The 21,934-nt window shown below is 36.1% G+C and overlaps 1 protein-coding gene across 12 annotated transcripts in view; it reads right to left on the bottom strand.

Annotated features, from left to right (window-relative positions):
• The window catches only part of TTC39B (tetratricopeptide repeat domain 39B), a 310,342-nt gene that overhangs the window by 28,278 nt on the left and 260,130 nt on the right, over window positions 1-21,934 (bottom strand). For all 12 annotated transcript variants that reach the window (XM_077148141.1, XM_077148146.1, XM_077148148.1 and 9 more), the window contains 8 exons: window positions 20,845-20,976; window positions 19,804-19,880; window positions 15,273-15,340; window positions 11,657-11,721; window positions 3,277-3,382; window positions 2,354-2,419; window positions 685-793; window positions 25-92 (listed from right to left, as the gene is read on the bottom strand). In XM_077148141.1, the coding sequence (XP_077004256.1) occupies window positions 25-92; window positions 685-793; window positions 2,354-2,419; window positions 3,277-3,382; window positions 11,657-11,721; window positions 15,273-15,340; window positions 19,804-19,880; window positions 20,845-20,976 (691 nt within the window). The remainder of the gene's footprint in view (window positions 1-24; window positions 93-684; window positions 794-2,353; window positions 2,420-3,276; window positions 3,383-11,656; window positions 11,722-15,272; window positions 15,341-19,803; window positions 19,881-20,844; window positions 20,977-21,934) is intronic.

Below are 21,934 nucleotides of genomic sequence, written 5' to 3'. Positions count from 1 at the left end.
ATACACTTGAAATACTAAGCATACATTTGGAAACTGCTGGAGGAAGGGTGCAAGGAGCCTCTCTGCTTCCACAATATTCACTTCTCCTGTACCTAGAAATTTAACAGGAAAAGCCTCAGTCTTAATAAAACATGGTGGATACTTATAACTAACTCTCCACATTTCATTAACATATATGCAAAGACCTAACCAGGGAACAAGTGAAAATGTTATCTTTACATTTGGGAAATAAAATAAGACAAGTCTCATCTGTAACTTAGTTTAAGAGGACTTGAGGACAGACTAATTCTTAAGAATGGAAGTGGCTGTTTTAGATTCCTAGTTGCAATGTCTGGCTTCAATAGCAATATTAATTTATTTTAACCAAAATTTAATTTTCTACTAAAAAATGTATCTGATATAAATATGTTAAAATATATCATCTTAAATAAGCTTTATAGAAATTTTTTAGCTAAAAATATTTAAAAATATTCAATGAACGAAACTACTCCGCTCACTCTGCCAAGTATCACTGAAGATATGTTATTAAAATATGAAAAGTAATTCTTAACCTTTTTTCATGGTTATTAAAAAAAAAAGTGAACAGATATGAACTACTGGTTCCTACTGACTTTTCTAAATTTTCACTTACTCAGCAGACACAAGAAAATCAACTTTCAATGTAAAATGCAGTTCAGTACTTACCAAGTATTAGGGAGATATAAGTGTGAAAAGCTAGGATAGTTAAGCAGCATAGTGGAGACCTCATGCTTCTTCCTGATGCACCTTCTTGTAACTGCTTGAGGCCCAACTCCTGTGGAAATTGAATGCTTCTTAGACAAAAAAGAACATGACTGAAAATCATATACAGAAACTTTAAAATGCTAACTCATGTGTCCCCATCCTCCACGAAGGTGGGGACCCTCCTTCAAGAGCTTAGAATGGTGGCGATGCTTTCATTAATAAATAGAAGCAATATTTAATCTGGCATAAGAAAATCTGAAAAATTCTTTTATACCACAGGATTCTAGGAAAAGAAACAGGTAATGTTCGTTTCACACAAATGCTTGATTTCTTTCATCAAAATATTACTTCATGAAAATGTATTGAGGATCGAAGTTTAAGATACTCCGGTGAGTCCCGTGTCATGAAACATCTTTCCATCAGATAGAGAAGACAGTACATGAACACATGGTTTTCTCATCAGGTATTTTAAGTGCCACAGAAAGATAAAGAACTATTTCTAAGAGTTAGGAATGCTTGAGTCACATTGGGAGAGCGTAAGGGACAGCTTTGCGGCAACATGACATTTTTCTCAAACTTAATGGATGGAGAGGCTGTCAACAGAGCAGTATGTGAGAGGAAGGTGACTGGGAAGAGCATCTGAAAACAGAGAGACCACAGAAGCAAGGATCCAGGAAAGCAAAGGGCCCATGGGGAAAATCAATTGCTTGGTTTAAGAGGAGCATTGGGGAAGAAAAATATATAGGTAACGGGGCTGGAAATATTGGCTAGAGTCAGATCGCAAAGTTCTTGAATCCATGTTCCAGTTCGGACTTTACTCGTGAGACAGTTTGGAGCCAATGAAGAAATGAGGAGGAAGATGAATGGTCAAAGGGAAGGTGACCATGAAATAAGGACTCAGAATAGAGAAAATGCAACATAACATGAAGGGATCACCCTAAACATGCAATAGCTTATGAAGAGTGGAGTGAGTAGGAAAAAAAAATTATAGCTTCTTGTACTTGTCCTTATACATTTCTCAAAACCTGCTCTCCTGACCAATAGAGACAGCTTTACAATAAGACAACTGTTGTATTATCACATTGAGTTTTATGATTAATAAGTACTCTAAGCTATAAAAATAACCACCACACATCAATGTAATTAATAAAAGTCATGAAAAGCAAATTACCTCTTAGTTTTATAGTGAAACTTATAAAAACACAAGGAAATTCCACATACTGCAGCTATGCTCTTCCCGTGCTATTTGATCCATTAGAATAAAAAAAACACTAAACATGGAAATCTAGCCTAACGTGCTTGTTTCGCAGATGAAGACTCAGCGGTCACTAAAATTTTAAGAAGCGCATCTTAACTACACATGAGCACTACAGATCCAGGAGCAGTAATATAACTAAAACGTAATTCTTAATCCCAGAACTCAGGTAACAAAGGTGAACATTATTTTCTTCCAATTGAAAAACCCTAACTGCTAAAACATAGGATCGAGAACCAATGTGTCTTTATTGTCTTGCAAGCAAATTGCCAATAATCATCATGCTAGTTAGGAGGACATGTTACATTGCCCTCACATTCCATAGATAGTGTTTTATCTTCCCTGTCAAAATTAAGATAAAAGTTAAATCTGTACCCTGTTTCCAGAAAATCCAATAAATTCTAGTAGTCTGATAATCCTTGCTGGTAAAAGGGACAGCATCTGTAAGAGAGAAAAACTACAATATAATTATGTGCTAGTGGATCAAACTATAGATAACTGTCAAACTCCAAACAACTTAGAGTTTCAATGCTTCAATAATATGCTGATTATATGGTTAATAGTGGTAAGTTAAAATGGCAAGTTAAAATTAAGTGGTTAATAGTGCTAAGTTAAAACTACTAGACAGGTCTCAATCATTACATACTGTAGGTCATTACTTATGACTTAATTTCATTTAGCTAAAACATTGAACCTAAAAAAAAAAAGAAGAAAAAAAAAAAAAGGCAACTCCTCAGTGCTCACCTCCAGACAAGGTTTCTTTAAGCTTCCTTTCCCGGGAAGCAAAAGTCTGTTTAAGGACCACTCATCTGTAAGATTCTCTTTATCACTTTATTTTCTCACCGATTCCAGGAAAACCTTAATAAAATTTCAACATCTCTAAATAGTATATCACAATTTGACAGATATCTGCTCAGACTCTTCATCTACCCAGAGCATCAAAATCATTACATCACTCCCTCAAGTATTTACAATTCCAGGACTACCATTGCCAAAGCAAAAACATTTTTCCTGTCACAATGAAACTGGATTCTAAGCTCCTTCTAACCAAAAAGCTTACAAGCCCACTCAGAGTGCCAGATGCTTCGCTTGTGTTGTGCAGTGCAAACTTACTCTGAGCATGTACAGAATTTTACAACGCATTCAGGGTCAAAAAGCAGGAAAACGGATCCCACTCTTACCACTTGCCATCCAACCCAGTTTGGGATGCATGGTGAAGTTCAAAGCAGGAAGAGAAAATATTGAAAACCATAGGTTCTCCTACAACAAGTTCTGTTTCTTTATGAGTATTTGCTTACCAAATTAAAGGCTCCTATTCCAAGCTTGACACCCCCTTCAAATTCAGAGAGAAATTGTTGTTCAAGTTTATTCTTCTGAATTACTTGCAGGATAGAAAGACATTCCCTGGATTGAAGAATAACAGTTATAAAAGAAAAGAAAAAAAAGAATAAAAGTTTTTTTTAGTGTAAGTTTACTATGCCTCGGAAAGTTAATTTAAAATCAAAACTTATAATTACACATTATAAAACAAATGTCATTAGCCAAAATATTACAGAATTTTTAAGTGGATCTTGTGCTGAGTTTACTCCTAAAGCCACTGGGTGATAAGCATTAAGGAAAAAGGAACCAAGCATTTTTATGCTATTTAGCATAAAACCAGTCTTCTGGGTTTAAAGCAAGAGAGGGTTCAAATGTGAGCAAGCATCACCCAAAAGCCACAGAACCAGACGAATGAGCTCTTACATCTTCCTGGAAGTGCTCAGTTCCTCAGCTACTATGCACACTGCAGTAACTGTCCAATCCACCAACTAACAGAGATACTACTGGCAAAAAGGTTTGAACATCACTGTGATTGCCATGGTCTTAAACAGGCCAAAAGATTCGAGTTTGTGACTAGGACAGACTGAAGGAAGGAGGCAAATTCCTATCACAGCGGGCCCATTTGTCCTCTTAATTTTTCCTGCTTCATCTAAGCAAATCTTTCTGATTTCTCATTTTCATTTCTTTCCTACACATTTCTCTTTTTCCCATTCACATCATCTTCAAAAGGCAAATACCTAATCAGAGTAAATTACTTAATCAGAGTAAAACAAAAACAGTGATAAAGACATAAAAATTGGTAATGGCCAGGGCAATTATAAAGCACACAAATTCATTTATGATGTATTCCAGACAAATTTATTAACCTGAATCTATCAAGCCTGTAGACCTAACTTCTAGTTTACAGGAAATACAGAGGGCTAGAGGGACAAGCTAAACGAAAATTCAAGGAAACCATCAGACAAATCAATGGGACATTCTGCAGAACAACTGGCCTGAATTTTTCCACAACTGTCATGAAAATAGAGACTGTTCAAGAATAAAAGATACTTAATAGATATAAAAAACAGACACAATAGACAATTTTGAATTGTATTCTGGTTCAGAAATATCAGCTAAAAAAACAAATTTGGGGACCACCTGGGAAAATCTGAAGATGGACTAAACATTACATGAAATGAAGATTTATTGACATGAAAAAGTACAGATCATTAGTTTTACAAAGCAGGTTTTTACAAAAGAGTATGTACAGCGGACTCTCATTTTGGTTAAAAATTACACAACTTTAAATATGTATAGAACATAATTTACAAGAAAATAAATTTAGGTGTTAGCAACTGTAAACACTGAGTGGTGAGTATATGGTGCCTTTTAAAAATATTTGTTCATCTCCATTTTCTAATTTTCTAGAATTTATGTATGCCACTTGATAATAATAAGGCATTACTTTAATTTTAAAAAACAGAAAAACTAGTCCTAATAAGAACAAACTAGCATGTTCATCTACTTCTGGTAAAACGGTAGGTAAAGTGCAGGGTTGGCTAACTTTTGGAACATAGCCACACCCATTCATTTCTTATTGCCTATGGCTACTTTCACACTGCAGCCACAGAACTGAATGGTTGTGACAGACCTTAGGGTGCACAAGCCTAAAATACTTACTCTCTGGCCCTTTAGAAAAAAGTTTGTCAATTTTTAATGAAGCTTTTCTAAGGAAATATCATGGAGATGTATAAAAATTTACCCACACAGAGATACTTACTGTATTACAATTTACAGTGAAAATTTTTAAGCAATCAAAGTATCCTACAATAGGAATATGGCTAAGATGACAACTGCATCTGTGCAAACACTTATACATATTCATATGTATATCCACATGCTGGAAGACAATGCAGCCATTAAAAGTCATGATGAATAAAAATATTTAATGACATAAAAATAGATATGCTGTTACAGATTGTGGAGGTTTGAAGCTGTATGCATCCCTGATAAGCATATTCTTAAATCTAATCCATTCCTGTAGGGGTAAACCCATTGTAAGTAGGCTCTTTTGATGAGGCTACTTCAATTAGGTGTGACCCATCTCTTTCAAGATGAGACTTAATTCTATTACTGGAGTCCTTTATAAATGGAACAAATACACAGAGAAAAACAGCCATAGAAGCAAGAGGCTGAAAACAACAAAACATGGATGAGAAGGAAGAGACTATCAGATACCACCATGTGCTTTGGCATGTGATAGAGGAGCCAAAGATCACAGTATCTGGTCTTCATAGGAAGATCACCGGCATGATGATGCCCAAGATAAATGAAGCCATTACTGACAGATTTGAAGGGAGAAATGGATGGTTCTAGATTAACGGCAGGAAATTTTAATAAACCACTTTCAATAATGGATAGAACTTTTAGGCAGAAGATCAATTAGGAAGTAGAAGATTTGAACGATATTCTAAACCAGCTAGACCTAACAGACATATTTAGATACTTCACCCAACAACAACAGAACACACATTCCTCTCGAGTGCACATGGGTCATTCTCCAGGATAGAACATAGCTTAAATTACAAAAACAAGTCTCAAATTCAAAAACACTGAAATCATACAACGAATCTTCTCCAACCACAATGGACAAAGGTAGAAATCTATAACAGAGGGAAAAGTGGAAAATTCACAAACATGTAGAAATTAATCAACTTACCTTAATTAACCTATGAGTTAAAGAGGAAATCACAAAGGAAATTAGGAAACACCTTAAGGTAAATAAAAACAAAAATACAAAAGATCAAAACTCAGGGATACAGCAAAAGGAGTGGAGAGGGAAATTTAGAGCTCTAAATATTATATAATGAAGAAAGATTTCAAATTAGAAACCCAACCTCAAAACTGGAAAAACTAGAAAAAGAAGAACAAACTAAACCCAAAGTGAACAGAAGGAAAGAAACAACATAGAGTGGGGATAAATGAAACAGAGAAAAAATAATAGAGAGAATCAACAAACACAAAAATTGGTTCTTTGAAAAGATCAATAAAATTAACAAACCTTTAAATAGACTGGTGAAGACAAAAGAGGATAAAAATGACTAAAATCAGAAATGAAAAGGGGGACATTACTAATGATCCCATTGAAATAAAAAGAACTATAAGAGGATACCCTGCCAAGAAATCAGCAACTTGAATGAAATGGACAAATTCCTAGAAACACACAAACAGGTTACCTCACTGACTCAGAAATAAATAGAAGACCTCAATAAACCATAACTAGTAAAGAGACAAAATCAGTCATCAAAAATCTCCCAGCAAAGAAAAGTCCAGGACCAAATGGCTTCACAGGGGCTTTTACCAAACATTCCAGGAAAAACTGGCCCCAATCTTGCTCAAACTCTTCCAATAAAGTGAAGGGAAAATAATGCTTCCTAATTCATTCTACAAGGCCAACTTCACCCTCATAACAAATCAGATAAAGATACTACAGGAAAAGAAAATTGTAGACCATTATCACTTGTGAATATAGATGTAAAAATCCTCAACAAAATTCTAACAAACAAAATCTAACACCACATTAAAAGGACTGTACACGATGATCAAGTGGGATTTATCTCAGGTGTGAAGGGGAGGTTCAACATAAGAAAATTAATTAATATAATGGACCACATTAATAGAATGAAGGAAAAAAAGAATACATGATCACCTCAGTTGAGGCAGAAGACATCTGACAAAATCCAGCATCCCATCCTTCATAAAAACACTTGGAGCACTAGGAATAGAAGGAAACTTCTTCGACATGATAATGGCATATTTGAAAAACCCACAGCTAATAGCCTACTTAATAGTGAAAGCTTTCAGCTTTCCCTCTAAGATGAGGAACAAGACAAGGATGGCCACTTTCACCACTGTTATTTACCACTTTACTGGACGTTCTAGCCATGGTAGTCAGGCAAGAAAAAGAAATAAGAAGACATCCAAATTGGAAAGGAAAAAGTAAATCCTTCTCTATTCTAGATAACATGATCCTGTATAAAGAAAATTCTGAAAAACCCACCACAAAGTTCCTAGAGATAATAAATGAATTCAATAAAATAGTGGGGTACAAGATCAACATGCAAAAATCAGCAATTTCAATATACTAGTAATGAACAATCTGAAGAAGAAATTAAGAAAAAAATCAAATTAAAATAGTGACTAAAAAGAATTAAAAGTCTAGGAATAAATATAACCGAGAACTTAAAAATACATAGAAAATTATAAAACACTGCTAAAAGAAATTTTAAAAGACCTAAATAAATGGAAAGAGATTCCATGCTCATGAATTAGAAGACTGATTATAGTTAAGATACCAATTGTACACAAAGCGATTCAGATTCAACACAATTCCAGTGAAAATTCCAATGGCTACTTTGCAAAAACAGAAAAGCCAATCATCAAATTTATAGGGAAGGGTAAGGAGCCCCAAATACCCAAAGCCCCCATCTTGAAAAAGAAAAAAGATGTTAGAGGACTCATACTTCCCTTATCTTGAAACTTCTTATAGTCACAGTAATCAAAACAGCATGGTACTGGCACAAGGACAGATAAATAGACCAACGGAATTGAAGTGAGAGTTCATAATTCAACCCTTACATTTATAGCCAAATGATTTTTGAGAAGGAGAGCAAAGACCACTCAACTGGGAAAGAATATTCTCTTCAACAAATGGTGCTGGGAAAACTGAATTTCCATTTGCAAAAGAATGAGGGTGAATCCTTATTTAATGTCATATATAAAAATCAACTCAAAATGGATCAAAGACCTAAATATAAAAGCCAGAACTATAAAACACCTAGAAGAAAAAGTAGGAAGCATCTTCAGGATGTTGTGTTAGGCAATGGCTTCTTAGATTTATTCCCAAAGCACAAGTCTCAAAAGAAAAAAAAATAGATAGATGTTAATTCATCAAAATTAAAAACTTCTGTGTATCAAAGAACTTTATCAAGAAACTACAATGGCAACCTAAATAATAGGAGAAAATATTTGGAAACCACATATCTGATAAGTGTTTAATATCCAGAACATATAAAGAAATCCTACAACTCAACAATAAAAACACAAACAAACCAATTTAAAAATGGGCAGAAGATGGAATGGAAATTTCTCCAAAGAAGGTACACGAATGTCCAAAAAGCACATGAAATGATGCTCAGCATCATTAGCCATTAGGGAAATGCAAATCAAAACCATGAAATATCCATTTCACACCCACTAGAATGAATTCTATTAAAAAATGGAAAATTACAAGTGTTGGAGAAGACGTGGACAAACAGGAACACTCATTTATTGCTGGTGGGAATATAAAATGGTGCAGTCACTATGGAAGATAGTTTGGCAGTTCCTCAGAAAATTAAGTATGAAGTCACCAAATGACCCCAGCAATCTCATTTCTAGGTATATACCCAAAAGAGTTCAAAGCAGGGACTTGAGTAGATATTTACACTCTGATGTTCACAGTGGCATTATCCAAAAATGCCGAAAGACAGAAGCAACCCAAGTGTACGACAAACAACAAATGGATAAACACAATGTGGTACATACAAAACAATGGACTGTTATTCAGCCCTAAAACAGAATGAAGCTCTGATATATGCACCAATACGGATGAACCTTGAAGACATCATGTTGAGTAAAACAAGCCAGGCACAAAAGGATAAATATTTATATGATCTCAGCGATGTGAAGTAATTAGAATAAGCAAACACACAGTGTCTGCATCTAGAATATAGCTTACCAGGGAATGTGGTGGGGCAGGAAATGGAGAGCTTAGGTTTAAAATGTACAGCATTTCTGTTTGAGACAATGGAAAATTTTTGATAATATTTGGTGGTGATTATAGCATAACATTGTGAATGCATTAAACAACACTGAAGTATGCATTTGAATGTGATTAAAAGGTGAAATATTAGGTTGTGTACATATATATAGCTAGAATACAATTTTATTGAAAAATCCATGGAACTGTACTAACTGTTCACTAACAGTGAACGCTAAGCAAAACCATGGGATACAGTTAATAGCACAATTATAAAAAGTGCTTTCATCAATTGTAACAAATGTATAACACCAATGCAAGATATTAATAATAAGGTGGCATATGGAAAACTGTATTTTATGCGTGATTTTTCTGTAAACCCACAACTTTTCTAATTAAAAAAAAAAGTCTGCGGGCCACGGTGGCTCAGCAGGCAGGAATGCTTGCCTGTGATGCCAGAGGACCCGGGTTCGATTCCCGGAGCCTGTCCATGTTTAAAAAAAAAAAAAAAAAAAATCAATGTAAGGGCAGGCCACGGTGGCTCAGCAGGTAAGAGTGCTTGCCTGCCATGCCCGAGGACCCGGGTTCGATTCCCAGTGCCTGCCCATGTTAAAAAAAAAAAAAAGTCCTGCTGTTCAACAATAACAACAAAAAATCAAATGAAAATTCTGGAATGGAAAAGTATAAAATCTGAATTTTTAAAAGGCATTGGATAGGCTTAACAGCATACTGAAATGGGCAGAAAAAAGGATCAATGACCTTGACTGAGAGATCAAGAGATATCATCCAATTTGAAAAGCAATCAAATAAAATTACTTTTTTCATCAACAGTGCCTCAGTGACCTATTGAACAAAATCAAGCAGAAAAATGTGTAAATGAAATCTCAGAAGGAGAGGACAGAATAAGGATGCAGCAGAAAAATATATCTGGAGAAACAATGGTTACAAATTTCTCAGAGAAATACTTAGGTACTTCAAAGTTTTCAAAGCAGCCAGAAGAAATGACACATTACATACAGGGGAACAATAACAGAAATGACAGCTAATTTCTGATGGGAAACAATGGAGTCCAAAATACAAGGGAAGGGCAACTTTATAGGACTGAAAGAAAAGACTGCTAATCCAGAACACAGTACGCAGCAAAAAGATCCCTCAAAAATTAAGACTCAAGTAAAAACATTTTCAAATAGATGAAAAGAGAGGACTTGTAAGCAGAATGTACTGCAAGAAATGCTAAAGGAAGTTCTTCAGTCTAAAAATAAACAGAAATGAATGAAAAACAAAAATAATAAATAAACATGTGGGTCAACTATAGCATATGAGTGTTTAAAGCAAAAGTTTGTCACTGCACTGTGGGGATTATAATATATATGGGTGTAGCTTATATCATAAGAGTTAAGGGATAATAGGTGGTATATGAAATTATACTTTTACAAGTTCTTATATTTTATGCGCAGTGGCACATATTAACTCTAAGTAGACTGTAATAAGTTAATAAGTGTATTGTAATCACTACAGCAGCTACTAAAAAAATTAAAGAGGTATATAGCTAAGAAACCAATAGAGGAATGATACTAAACTTTTTTTAATGTTTTAAACTAAAAACAGGAAAGAAAAGTAGGGGAGGAACAAATGAAGCAAAGACAAAAAGCAAAACAGTAGTTATAAATGCAAATACATCAAATGTCATACTAGATAAAAAAAAAACAAGACCCAACTATGCACATCTAAAAGAACTGTAATTTGAATACAAAAAAATTAAGTTTCTGTAATTTAAACCTACAAACATAGGTGTAAAGTAAAAGAATATATATAACATGCAAACACTTATTATAAAAAAACATGAGTGGCTATATAAATATCACACAAAATAGATTTCAAAATAAGGAGTATTACTAGAGCTAAATAGAGATATTTCGTAATGATAAAAGGATTAATTCATCAGAAAGACAAAACAACCACAAATATATATGAGCCTAAATAACTAAAGTTCAAAGAATACAAAGCAAAAACTCACAGAACTAAAGGGGAAGCTAGATGGCACCATAATCAAAGCTGGGGGTTTTAACACTGGCAATTGATAGACAGCGAGATAAAAATCTATAAGGATACAGAAGATATGAACAGCACTATGGTTCACCTTAATCAAACATACACCCAACAGCAGAATACTGTCTTAGCACAGAGCTAGAACATTTCCATCAATGCAGAAAGTTCCACTGGGTAGTACTTCTCTAGAGTCTAAACCAAAGGCATACCTGTCATTTTAAATTTATGTTGTTTTTAGGAAATAGAAACTAAAATTATCTAATCAGAAATTATGCCAGTTGCTTTCTTTTCAGCAATTTTGCTCTAAAGATGATTTTTAAACTTAAGTTCCTTTGTCCTATGGCACTGAATACAAACTCAAAAAGCCAAAATCAAGAGCATTTACTGATACCAAATTAAAAAACCTAGCCGCACTTAGTTTCTGAGAATTTTGGAGTATAAAATGCTACGTGGGTAAACAGATAAGACTATAGCATATGACTAAACACAAATCACGTTAAAACCTCATATCTTAGTTTTTAACTTACTTATATGTTTGGTAACTTGTTCTAATTTTGAGTCCACCTTTGATGAAGCTGATCATATTTTCATCCTGAAAATAATTCAATTAAATAATTAGCTCATTTAGCAAAAGATTCTTCAACTGTTTCCATCACTGTGTATTTGTGTGACTAAAACAAACTAGGTTTGAGCACTTAATTTTAAAATTCACACATTCTCCTTGCTTTGAAAAGTTGTTTTTTGTAATGTTTCTTTCAAGTTAGCAGCAAAAAGAGAACATTTTAACAATCCCTGCATTACTTATATTATTCAGGAAGTAATCCTTACCAAGTAGGGGCCCCCATGTGCTAGTCCAAGCCTAGTTCAATAAACGCCATCATGTTTTAAGCTCTTTTCTTCTAGATTCAAAAGACTACAAAATGGTTGATTTTAAGGATATGTTCTAAGGCTAAACTTTCCAGTGTGTTATACTCCAATAATTTGGTCTATGCTTCCTCTTTCACAGGGTACTTTAACTGACCCTGTTAAATAAATAACCGATTTTATTTAATATTGCGAATTTAATTCATACACATTTCCAGACCAAAAATAACTGGTCTGGGTTCTAAACTGGCTCTGTCAATAACATGCAATTTTGTTTTGGGAAAAAAGTCACTTCACTTGTCTTAGCCTATTGGTAATGGATCATAAAATTGAGGCAGCTGGTCATGAAGAGCACTATTTTCAGGGTCAGACATTGTAGGATTTCAAGAGAATCATTTTATAATTTATATATTAAATAACCACTTGAAGTAAATGACTCTAATGGATGGTGCTAATAGAGACAGTCCCATGTATCACACTTCCAGGAACATTGTTTTTCTAGTCGACTTATATTGGAAAGAAGTTCCGGTATTAATTTCCAGTGCCCTTAAGCATACTTCTGACACAAAACAAAAACTGAGTTTGGTTTACCAATTTCATTTATTACTTAAATATTTAACTTTTCAACTATAAGAGTCAACGTATAAAAAATTCATGATACAACATAATTTTTTCCTTCTTATTTTAAGAAATCTTATTATACAAAAAGTTCAAATATTGGCCACAAAAGAACGTCTTAAATTAGATTAAAATCTGCTTCAAATAAGAGTATTTTATTTTTTGATTCATCAAACAGTCGCTGAATGCTTATTGTACACAACACACCCAAATGCAAAACCAGATGAAAACAATACAACATGCTGTGGAGGATGCATGCACAGAGATGGAGACCTGCACAGGATGTCATGAGAGCACGCAGGAGGGGCACCAACAAGGCCAGAAAAGCCTCCTGGAAGCATCACTACTTAAAGAACAAAAGATGATTAGGAAGTAGCCAGGTGAAGGAAGGCAAGTGAGATGTGAACTTGGCAAACATAGGAAAAGTCAGGTGGGAAGGCAGGGAAGTATTAAGGCTCATGGCATACTTGGCTATCTGGACATATCTAACTCAGCACTGCCTACTGCAAAGAAGGGAATAAGAAGTATTCTGTCAGCAGTACCTGAGGGTATCTGCAATAAGGAAAGGAGAGAATTTGGGAGAGATACCAATTTAGTTTGAAAAATCCTCTCCCGTTTCTGATATTCTGATATAGAACCACCCCACCACAGTCAAAGAGAGCCACTAAATGCAGAAGTAGACGAATGGCAAAGTCAGGTTCTCATTTTTGAGAGGATACTCGATTACAGAATGGAGAATGGGCTGGGGGTGAGAGAGATTAGAGACACCTGGGAGCCAGGCTGCCGTGCAGTCTAGGGAAGAGCTGATAAGTAGCTTCAGCACAACAATGATATCCAGGACAGAGGCAGAGATGGAGCTGCTAAATCTTTAAAAAACAAAAGAAGCATGACTACGAAATTGATCGGATATAGGGGCATGAGGAAGAAGGAAGAGCCATGGATGTTTCATTTCATATCCCTAGATATAAAGAAGCCTTCAAATCCCAAATTTTAAAATCTACATTTGGAAAACACATCAGAAAAAAATTGGGACCCTCCGTGACTAACATTATGATGTTTACTAAGATGGTAAGACTGTGTTTACAAGTAGACTTCATAATATATAGAGTTTTAGAAACAGGGTCATGGATTCAATTTTACTAACCAAAATCCTACCCAAGAGGTCAAACTCCAGAAAAAGGGAGAAGCAACTCTCAAAACAATTTAAAAGGCTGGGACCGAGGAAGATTTTCCATTGTATATGTTAATTTCTGCCTCCTTCTAATCTCTATGCTACCTTGTGTTGGTTTGAAAGGATGTATGGACCCTAGAAAAGCCATGTTTTAATCAAAATCCCATTTCATAATGGTGAATCTGTAATTAGATCATCTCCCTGGAGATGTGATTTAATTAAGAGTGGTTGTTAAACTGGATTAGGGGAGATGTGTCTCCACCCAATTTGATGGGTCTTGATTAGTTTCTGAAGTCCTATAAAAGAGGAAACATTTTGGAGAATGAGAGATTCAGAGAGAGCAAAGCAGAACGACACTGCCACGAGAAGCAGAGTCCACCAGCCAGCGACCTTTGGAGATGAAGAAGGAAAACGCCTCCCGGAGAGTTTCATGAAACAGGAAGCCAGGAGAAGCAGCTAGCAGATGATGCCGTGTTCACCATCTGCCCTTCCAGATGAGAGAGGAACCCTGACTGTGTTCGCCACGTGCCTTTCCAGATGAGAGAGAAGCCCTGACTGTGTTCGCCACGTGCCTTCTCACTTGAGAGAGAAACCCTGAACTTCATTGGTCTTCTTGAACCAAGGTACTTTCCCTGGATGGATGCCTTTGATGGGACCTATAGACTTGTTTTAACTGGGACATCTTCTTGGCCTTGGGACTGTAAACTAGCAACTTATTAAATTCCCCTTTTTAAAAGCCATTCCGTTTCTGGTATAATGCATTCTGGCAGCTAGCGAACTAGAACATACCTCTACCTTACCATCCCCCTCATTACCGCCAGTTAGCCATGATGTAGAAATCTATGTTTTATAGAAGTCTTGGAAGATACAGTGACAGACAAGGTAAGATTTTAACAGTTACTTAAAGATGAAATTAAAACTCCAACTAAGGATTCATTGTTTTGTTCAGTGATACTATAAAACTGCTCTTTCAAAAGAAGAAATAAGCAAGATAGGGAAATGAGAATAGAAAGAGGGAAAAATAAAATCTTATGTAAGATTTTAAGAAAAGGTTGGCTGTTCATGTATGCACGCGTAACTGAGCTTTGCTAAAGCATCTGGTGTAAGAAGGAGATGGCCAAGGGTGAAGGAAGTTTCCACTACACGGCAAGTCCTCTGCAGCACTCCACCTTCAGCAAGTGCAAAAAGGACCAGTCAGTTTTCACACAGAGAAGAATCTTGAAACTAGGTATGGAAGTTGCAAGACAAGTTTATTTTAAAAGCAGTGATCCCAGTACACTGAAGGTCAAAACAGACTTTAAGTGCATTTGACTAGAAAAAAAGTTCCCTGGAGTCTCTTTTTCAGGTGAAGTTTAACAGAATAACAAATATCTTTCATTATAACTCTAAATCAAAAGAACTGAAGCACAGGCAAAGAATGAACCACACTTCTCTATGCCCTGCTGGCAGCCTTCCCAGCCAGTACCAATTCTAAGCTAAATGTTCATTACCTGCACAAACGTGAGTGCTGCTTTCTGTAGGAGACACTCGGCATAACAGATTTCGGCATGCATTTCCTCTATTAAAAACAAATAAAATTGTATTAAAGAAAATCCCATGTCCACAGTAATTTCTCTGAGATGGTCAGAAAAGAATGGTAGATAAATGAGCCCAAAAGAGACACAAAAAACCTAGATTACTTTGGTGCTTTCATAAAAGGAGAAGGATAGCCTCAGTCTCTACCCCTCATTTTCCAGGAATGTATGAATTTTCCCAGAATGCATAAAATGTTCTAGAAAGTCATCTTTGGCCCCATTTAAAAAGGAAACAATTTTATTTTTAAGTTAACAGTAACATGCAAGTTTAACATGGTTATAAAAACTAAAATTTATAAATCCCATATTCTAAAATATGAGGGTATGAAAATAAGGATAAGGACTAGATATATTATTAAATTGAGAAGAAAACAGCAATTCTCTGGAGTTCTATGAAAACAGAGCTGCCCTGCATACCCAAATCATGACATAGAAAACCTAATGTGAAAAGAGCTAACAGTATCACAGCTTCAGGCTACATTGCTTATTTAGATATCTAGCACAAGAACAAGAACTCAGAGAAAGGCCCAGATAATACCATGTAGACCCTAAGCACAAGCGGAAGAGCCCACAACACATAATCTACCTCCTTAAACAACCCGTTGTACTTGCAGAAATTGAGGGTGGGGATGGGGGGACATCACTGCATTTTTGCATAAACAGTATCAGCAGATTCCTGCTTTGACCATAGGATGTAAATGAGCTTGGGATATTTAACAGCCTGGATTGGGCAAAAGGCTCTGCCACATAAAAGGTGTAGGGCACTGAGTAAGCTTCCCTACCTTGTGTAAGTTTCCTCACTTATACATTTAATAACATATCCACTTTACAGATGAAGGACTAAAAGAGGCTGCATGGAGAGCTCACTATATAAAATAAGCACTCAATAAACGTTAGCTACTTGCACTAAATATTACTGCTCCAGGCTCATGTCATGCTTTTTGATAAAACTCAGAGCACAAAACATTTTTACATGAAGTAAGTAACTGAAAAATAGGGGGGTTGTATGTTACTGGGAATGAATGCTGTTGAATCAAATTGGGTTAGATGCAGGACTTTCTTACACATAGAGATGCCTCCTTCCCCACCCCAAACACATATGTCCTAATGGTTCCCAAACACTGGTTCAACTTCCTGCCATGCTCATATTCCAAATGTTTCATTTACAAAGAAACAACTATGCAGATGAGATTTCCAACAGCATGCACACAGCTGGGGCCAAACTCGTGACAGGCAAAGCCTGAAGGGTTGTGGCCTGTGTACATTCTGGCAGCATCAACAGCTGGGATCTTAGTTCTTAGGAATGCCTCATCTCAAAGTGTACCTCTCGATTTTCTCAGTGTGTTCAGTGGGATAAAATCTGGTGACTTATTTTTACAGTCACTTGAATATACTCTTTCTAGGTAAATTGATACTAAATATGTGAGGAATTATGGACTTTGAAAGTCTGCTCTGTAACAGATTACTCGCTTGGGGGCATGTGCGGAGAGGGATGAGGCTGGTACTGCAAGAGGAACCAGGATGAGTATGGAGGGAGGACGGCACAGAGCACCTTCAGGGCAGGGCCAGCGCTTCAACTGAAGCTCAAGTGTGTAAAGGGAGGCGTGGGCCATGAAACCAGAAAAGTAAGTTGAGGCTAAATTATGGACGACTTTGAATGTCAGAGACTGAGCTTGATTCAGCAGGTAATAAGGAGTCCTTGTAGGCAGAAGGGTGGCTAGATCTGGGTTAAGTTAAAAATGGACAAATCTTAAGAGCTGCACAAGGACCTAAGAGGAAGGCAGAGATAAAAGGCAAGGACGTTGCCTGTATTCAGCATATAAGTAGTCTTCATATTAAATCCCTTTCACACCCTAAGCACTGCATTTAAATATGTTTTTAAAGGAGATTTAAAACCCATTCAGGGCAATGTGCCAGATGTGAGAGAAGAGGAGCGGGTGTGTTCCATGTTAAACTCACGAAAAGTTTAGTTAAATATACTTACTCCTGCAGACAACCAGCCACTCAAGGATGTAAACGAAAATTACCAACAGTAAAAACAAATCACATAATAAAGCTACAATATTTTGACATGCTCCCTTGAACACAAAGTCTGTTTGGGTTGCAGTGACAGCCAAGCTCACTAGGAATAAAATGCAACTTAATTCATAAAAGTCTTATTTCTTCACTCTGGATGATTTATATTGGGCAGCTCCTTAGTTCTCTAAATTAGTCATTAAGCATTTTGAGTAGGTATCTACAAAATATATATCTTACTGTACATTCCTTAGTCTACTAAAGGAAATGTCTTCATGATGCACTGAAAAGGTTAGCTAAGAACAGTCTTTACACGAAAAAGTCTAAATAAACCTATTTTTCAGAACAGGCTAGAGTTACAAGCTAGTTCATGTTTTAATAATTAGTAAATAGTAATTTTATTCTAATTTTTCTAAAATGTCATCTTCCAAACATCACAAAAAAATAAGGATACTATAATTTATTTTCAAAATGTCTAACATTGGAATAACATGACATTTCTCTCATCCATATATGAGATATATCGTGTGCCCTTTTCTAGGGCATGGGGTATAGTGGAAAGATCTGTGGCTTAGGGAAATGTTACTGGGTTTGAATCTTGCTCTGCTAGGTGGGGGATCTTGGGTCATTTGCTTAATCTCTCTAAATATCAGCTCCTAGTCTATGAAGAGGGCATTGCACAGATTAGATTGGATAGTGTCAAGGAAAGCACCAAGGACAGTGTCTGACATATACAGGAAATGAGGAATTATCATTATTTTATAATGAATTATTATTATTCAAACACCAAAAACACCATGTCATTCTTTCCAAAATTAAAGCAAAAATTTTCAAATGTCAACAATCATACTACAAGGACAGGAAGAGTGGGGAGGAAAGGGTCCCTGGAAAGAAACCAGATGAAGGGCAACAGAAAGGAGAATACAAAGGAAACAGCTGAATTTCTTCGAGGTCTACGTACTTTCCCATTCACCCACTCTAGCGGACTTTATACCTTCTGGGCTCAATTTGCATAAACGGCCTAAAGATGAAAAACTTGAAGACACATTCTATCTGAAATCAACGGGATAAATAAACATACATAGGTTCTTGGAGATCAGTTTCTGAAGGAAAAGACCATGGGCTTCAGCGGCCTGGCGTGCCTGATAAAATGCCATTCTGCTGTACAAAGATTTCAGGGTCAACGTGATATCCTTTGAACCACGTCCCAGAGATGTGATCAGTTTCACAAGCCCTTCCAGTCATCAAAACCCCAGCCTCACATCACACAAATGCTCCCATGTTTTCTAGTGTCCAAAGAACTTGATAGGACTCTTCTAATAAAACAAACAACACTTCGTGATAATCAAGCATGCTAGACGCTGTGTCTAACACATGCTTGACCACTAGAAATCACTCTGACATTTATATCCAAAATACTCTGGATACTGTCCGTCAGCAGTATCTGACATTTCTTCTTTAACCGGCCACAACCACTTCTAGTATTTTGTGTTACTTCTTCCAGAGGTAATAACAGCACAGATACAAATTCTCCTTGGATTGCAGCAGCTTTATTCTATAGTGACCACATCAAAGGGCATATTTTCTCTTCAGGAGGATTATCTGGATACTCCTTTCTAACGTGTAAACCATTCTGACTAGAGTGTGACACTCACAGAACAGGTAAAGGCCGGGAAAAGCTCAGTGGGAACACTAAACAATTGAAAACAAAAGGAGTCGTTTCTCCCATTCACCTGGTGGGGTGCTGTGATTGTTCGGATTCGTGGCTATTCCTAAATACCCACAAACCAAATATCTTGCACACTGTGAAACGTTATCACTCTCTTTTCTTGTGTCAAGATTACTTTTGCCTTGGGAAAAAAGTTTTTAATATAATATGGAAAATAGAAACTCTCACATATGGATGGTAAGAATATAAACTGGCAACTCTTTGGAGAAAAAAAATTGGTAGTAGCTATAAATATTTTTTGAATCCTCAGGTGCAGTAATTCCACTTTTAAGAATCGATCCTATGAAACAGTTTCAAAATTGCATGAAGATATACATACAAGGATTTTAGGACAGCATTATTTGTAATAGTGAAAATATAAAAACAATATAACTATCCTTCAAGAGAGAAAAAAATTATTATAGTACACTCATCCTATAGAATACTACATAGCTGTTAAATAGAATGAAGTACATTTTTACCTGGGAAAACATTGATGTCAAAAATCACGTTGTAGAACAACATGTATAGTGTAACTCTAGGCTTGCAAAAAAAAACAATAACGGTGGTTATTTCCAGAGTATGAGTATGGTTGGGAAAAAGAAAAAGACATTCCATTTACTTACGCACGTCCATTTAATTTACACACCGAATTTTATAGGCATTGTTACTTTTAATTTTTAAAAGAAAGGAAAAAATCAACTTTTTAAATGAAACTTTTACCTTCAGTCAGTTGTTCCAATGATCCTTTGGAAAGAAAACTTGAGAAAGATTCCACAACTGTAGATTTTTTCCTGTATCTGCATTGAAGGGGAAAGGAAAAGAAAAAATAATAAATCAGGCTGATCTCATTTTCATTTGGCATTCCTTCCAGCCACAATCACAATAAACAATCACCAAACCAGAACTCCCAATCCTAAATTCTGGAAGACAAAGATTATGTTTTCAACTCTGCACACCCAGCTCCCAGCACTAAGCTGGCCTCCAGTGGGCACTCAATTCATGTTTATTGAACAAATGAGTGGTCAAACCCACACAAACCCAATGAACTCGAAATCTGAAAAGCACCTTTTCTTATATAATTGCCTAAAATAAATATTCCTGTGGTAGGAGTCTCCACAAGTTAAGAATACAATTAAAGTGCAATCTTTGGAAACTTTCTTCATTTGAGGTGATTCAAACTTAATCACATGGGGATGCAATTTCACCCATGTTAAAAATCACTAACACCAATAAAAGCTTTTGCTGTGGTATTGCCATACACTGCAGCAACGCTTAAAAACGAAACTGAAAATCTCCTTTTTACCAACCAAAAGTGTTCAAATATAGCCTTATTAAACAAACAAAATTTTCTCTTCTGAATTTGCAGCATTTCCTGCAAAAAAAACCCAAGAATGTTCCTTCCTTAGCTTGGCAGGCAAGACCTAAATTGGTTCACCAAGAAGACCCTTGAGAGATGCTTGCTGCGAACCCCACCAACAGCTAAAATCTCCCCTCAGACTGTCTCTGTAGCTCACGCCCCAAGTAATCAAAAAAGAAAAGCTGAAGATATAGCTGCCAAGTGTCTGCCCAAATGGGAATCACACTACTATTCCAAATGGGAATTTTTTTACCCCCGTTACATAAAACTACTCGAGGCCAAGACGTTTCAAAGCGGGAGTCCTTTTCCGTAACTGTGGCCAACTCCAAACACTGAGCTCTCAGTTGTGCAAACAGCATTTATTTTATGACACAGATGGGAAGGTTTGCAGTCGTATCTCATACTTTTGGCAGGTTTGTAAAGCGTCCTTCATGGCAGCAATGCCATTTTGGATGTCCTGTTGCTCGAAGGTCATGACAGCCTGTAGCACCACAATGGTGCTGTAGCCCAAGGCATGGTACATGCTCTCCTTAGCCCTGGAGAGAACACGGGCAGTTAGTACATTCCAGTTCAACTAGGAAAGCATGCCAGGTCTCTTTGATACTAATCACAAAAATCCTAATAAACACAATTTTGAGACTTTCATAGTAACAACATTATTTCATCATAATCACTGAAATTATATGACTATGAAAGACATGCTCTAAAAAAACTCAAGTATCCAGTATTTTTCCACTTAAACCCATGCAGGCCCATCAAAATGTTGCAAGCTTTCCCACACCATGCAACCTCCCCGCCACCTCAAATAAACAAGTTGCAAGCTGAAGCAGCAGGCAACATGCTTTTCCCTGTTTCAGCACAAGGGGGCACCCAATGAATTCATTTTCAAGAAAAGATTTTCAAAGCAAACCAATTTTTCCCTCATGATTATCTTTTCTCAGTGAACAAAGGACAATGTACTGTCCTCAGTTTTGAAATAAGTGCTAAAATAAAGGCCACTGAAATTATATTTTGTGAGAGATTCTGACAGGTTTTGTTCAAATATAAAAGCTCATTTCAAATGATCACCTCTCTTCTGCTAAAGGCCAAGGGAAGCAAGAATCTTACATAAATTAGGTATGCCACAGAGGGCCCTAACAAAAAGCAGATCTAGGACCCTATATCTAATTTTTAACAGATAATAAATTCCATTAGCTGAGATTCCTGTTACCGATAATTCAAATTATCAAGTTATCAATAAGACTTTGCTTCACTTCTCAAGGACATTAATTTATCCTCAAGTATTGTGGACATCTCAGATTCTCAGGTTGTAAAAATCTAACCACCTTTCAACTCAAAACTTATGTTATGTTACTTATTTATAAGTTTTAAAAAATCAATACATGGTTTTGTTTTAATTCAAATATTAATGCACGACAGCCTGCTGCTATGCAAAACAAATCCAAACCATATTATTCTTTTCCCCCATAGAAACAGTCTAAACTTCTTTTGGTA

Source organism: Tamandua tetradactyla, chromosome 2, assembly GCF_023851605.1.
Source record: "Tamandua tetradactyla isolate mTamTet1 chromosome 2, mTamTet1.pri, whole genome shotgun sequence".
Lineage (NCBI taxonomy): Eukaryota > Metazoa > Chordata > Mammalia > Pilosa > Myrmecophagidae > Tamandua > Tamandua tetradactyla.
The sequence above is the reverse complement of the archived record's forward strand: the minus strand, read 5'-3'. Positions and strand labels throughout refer to the sequence as shown.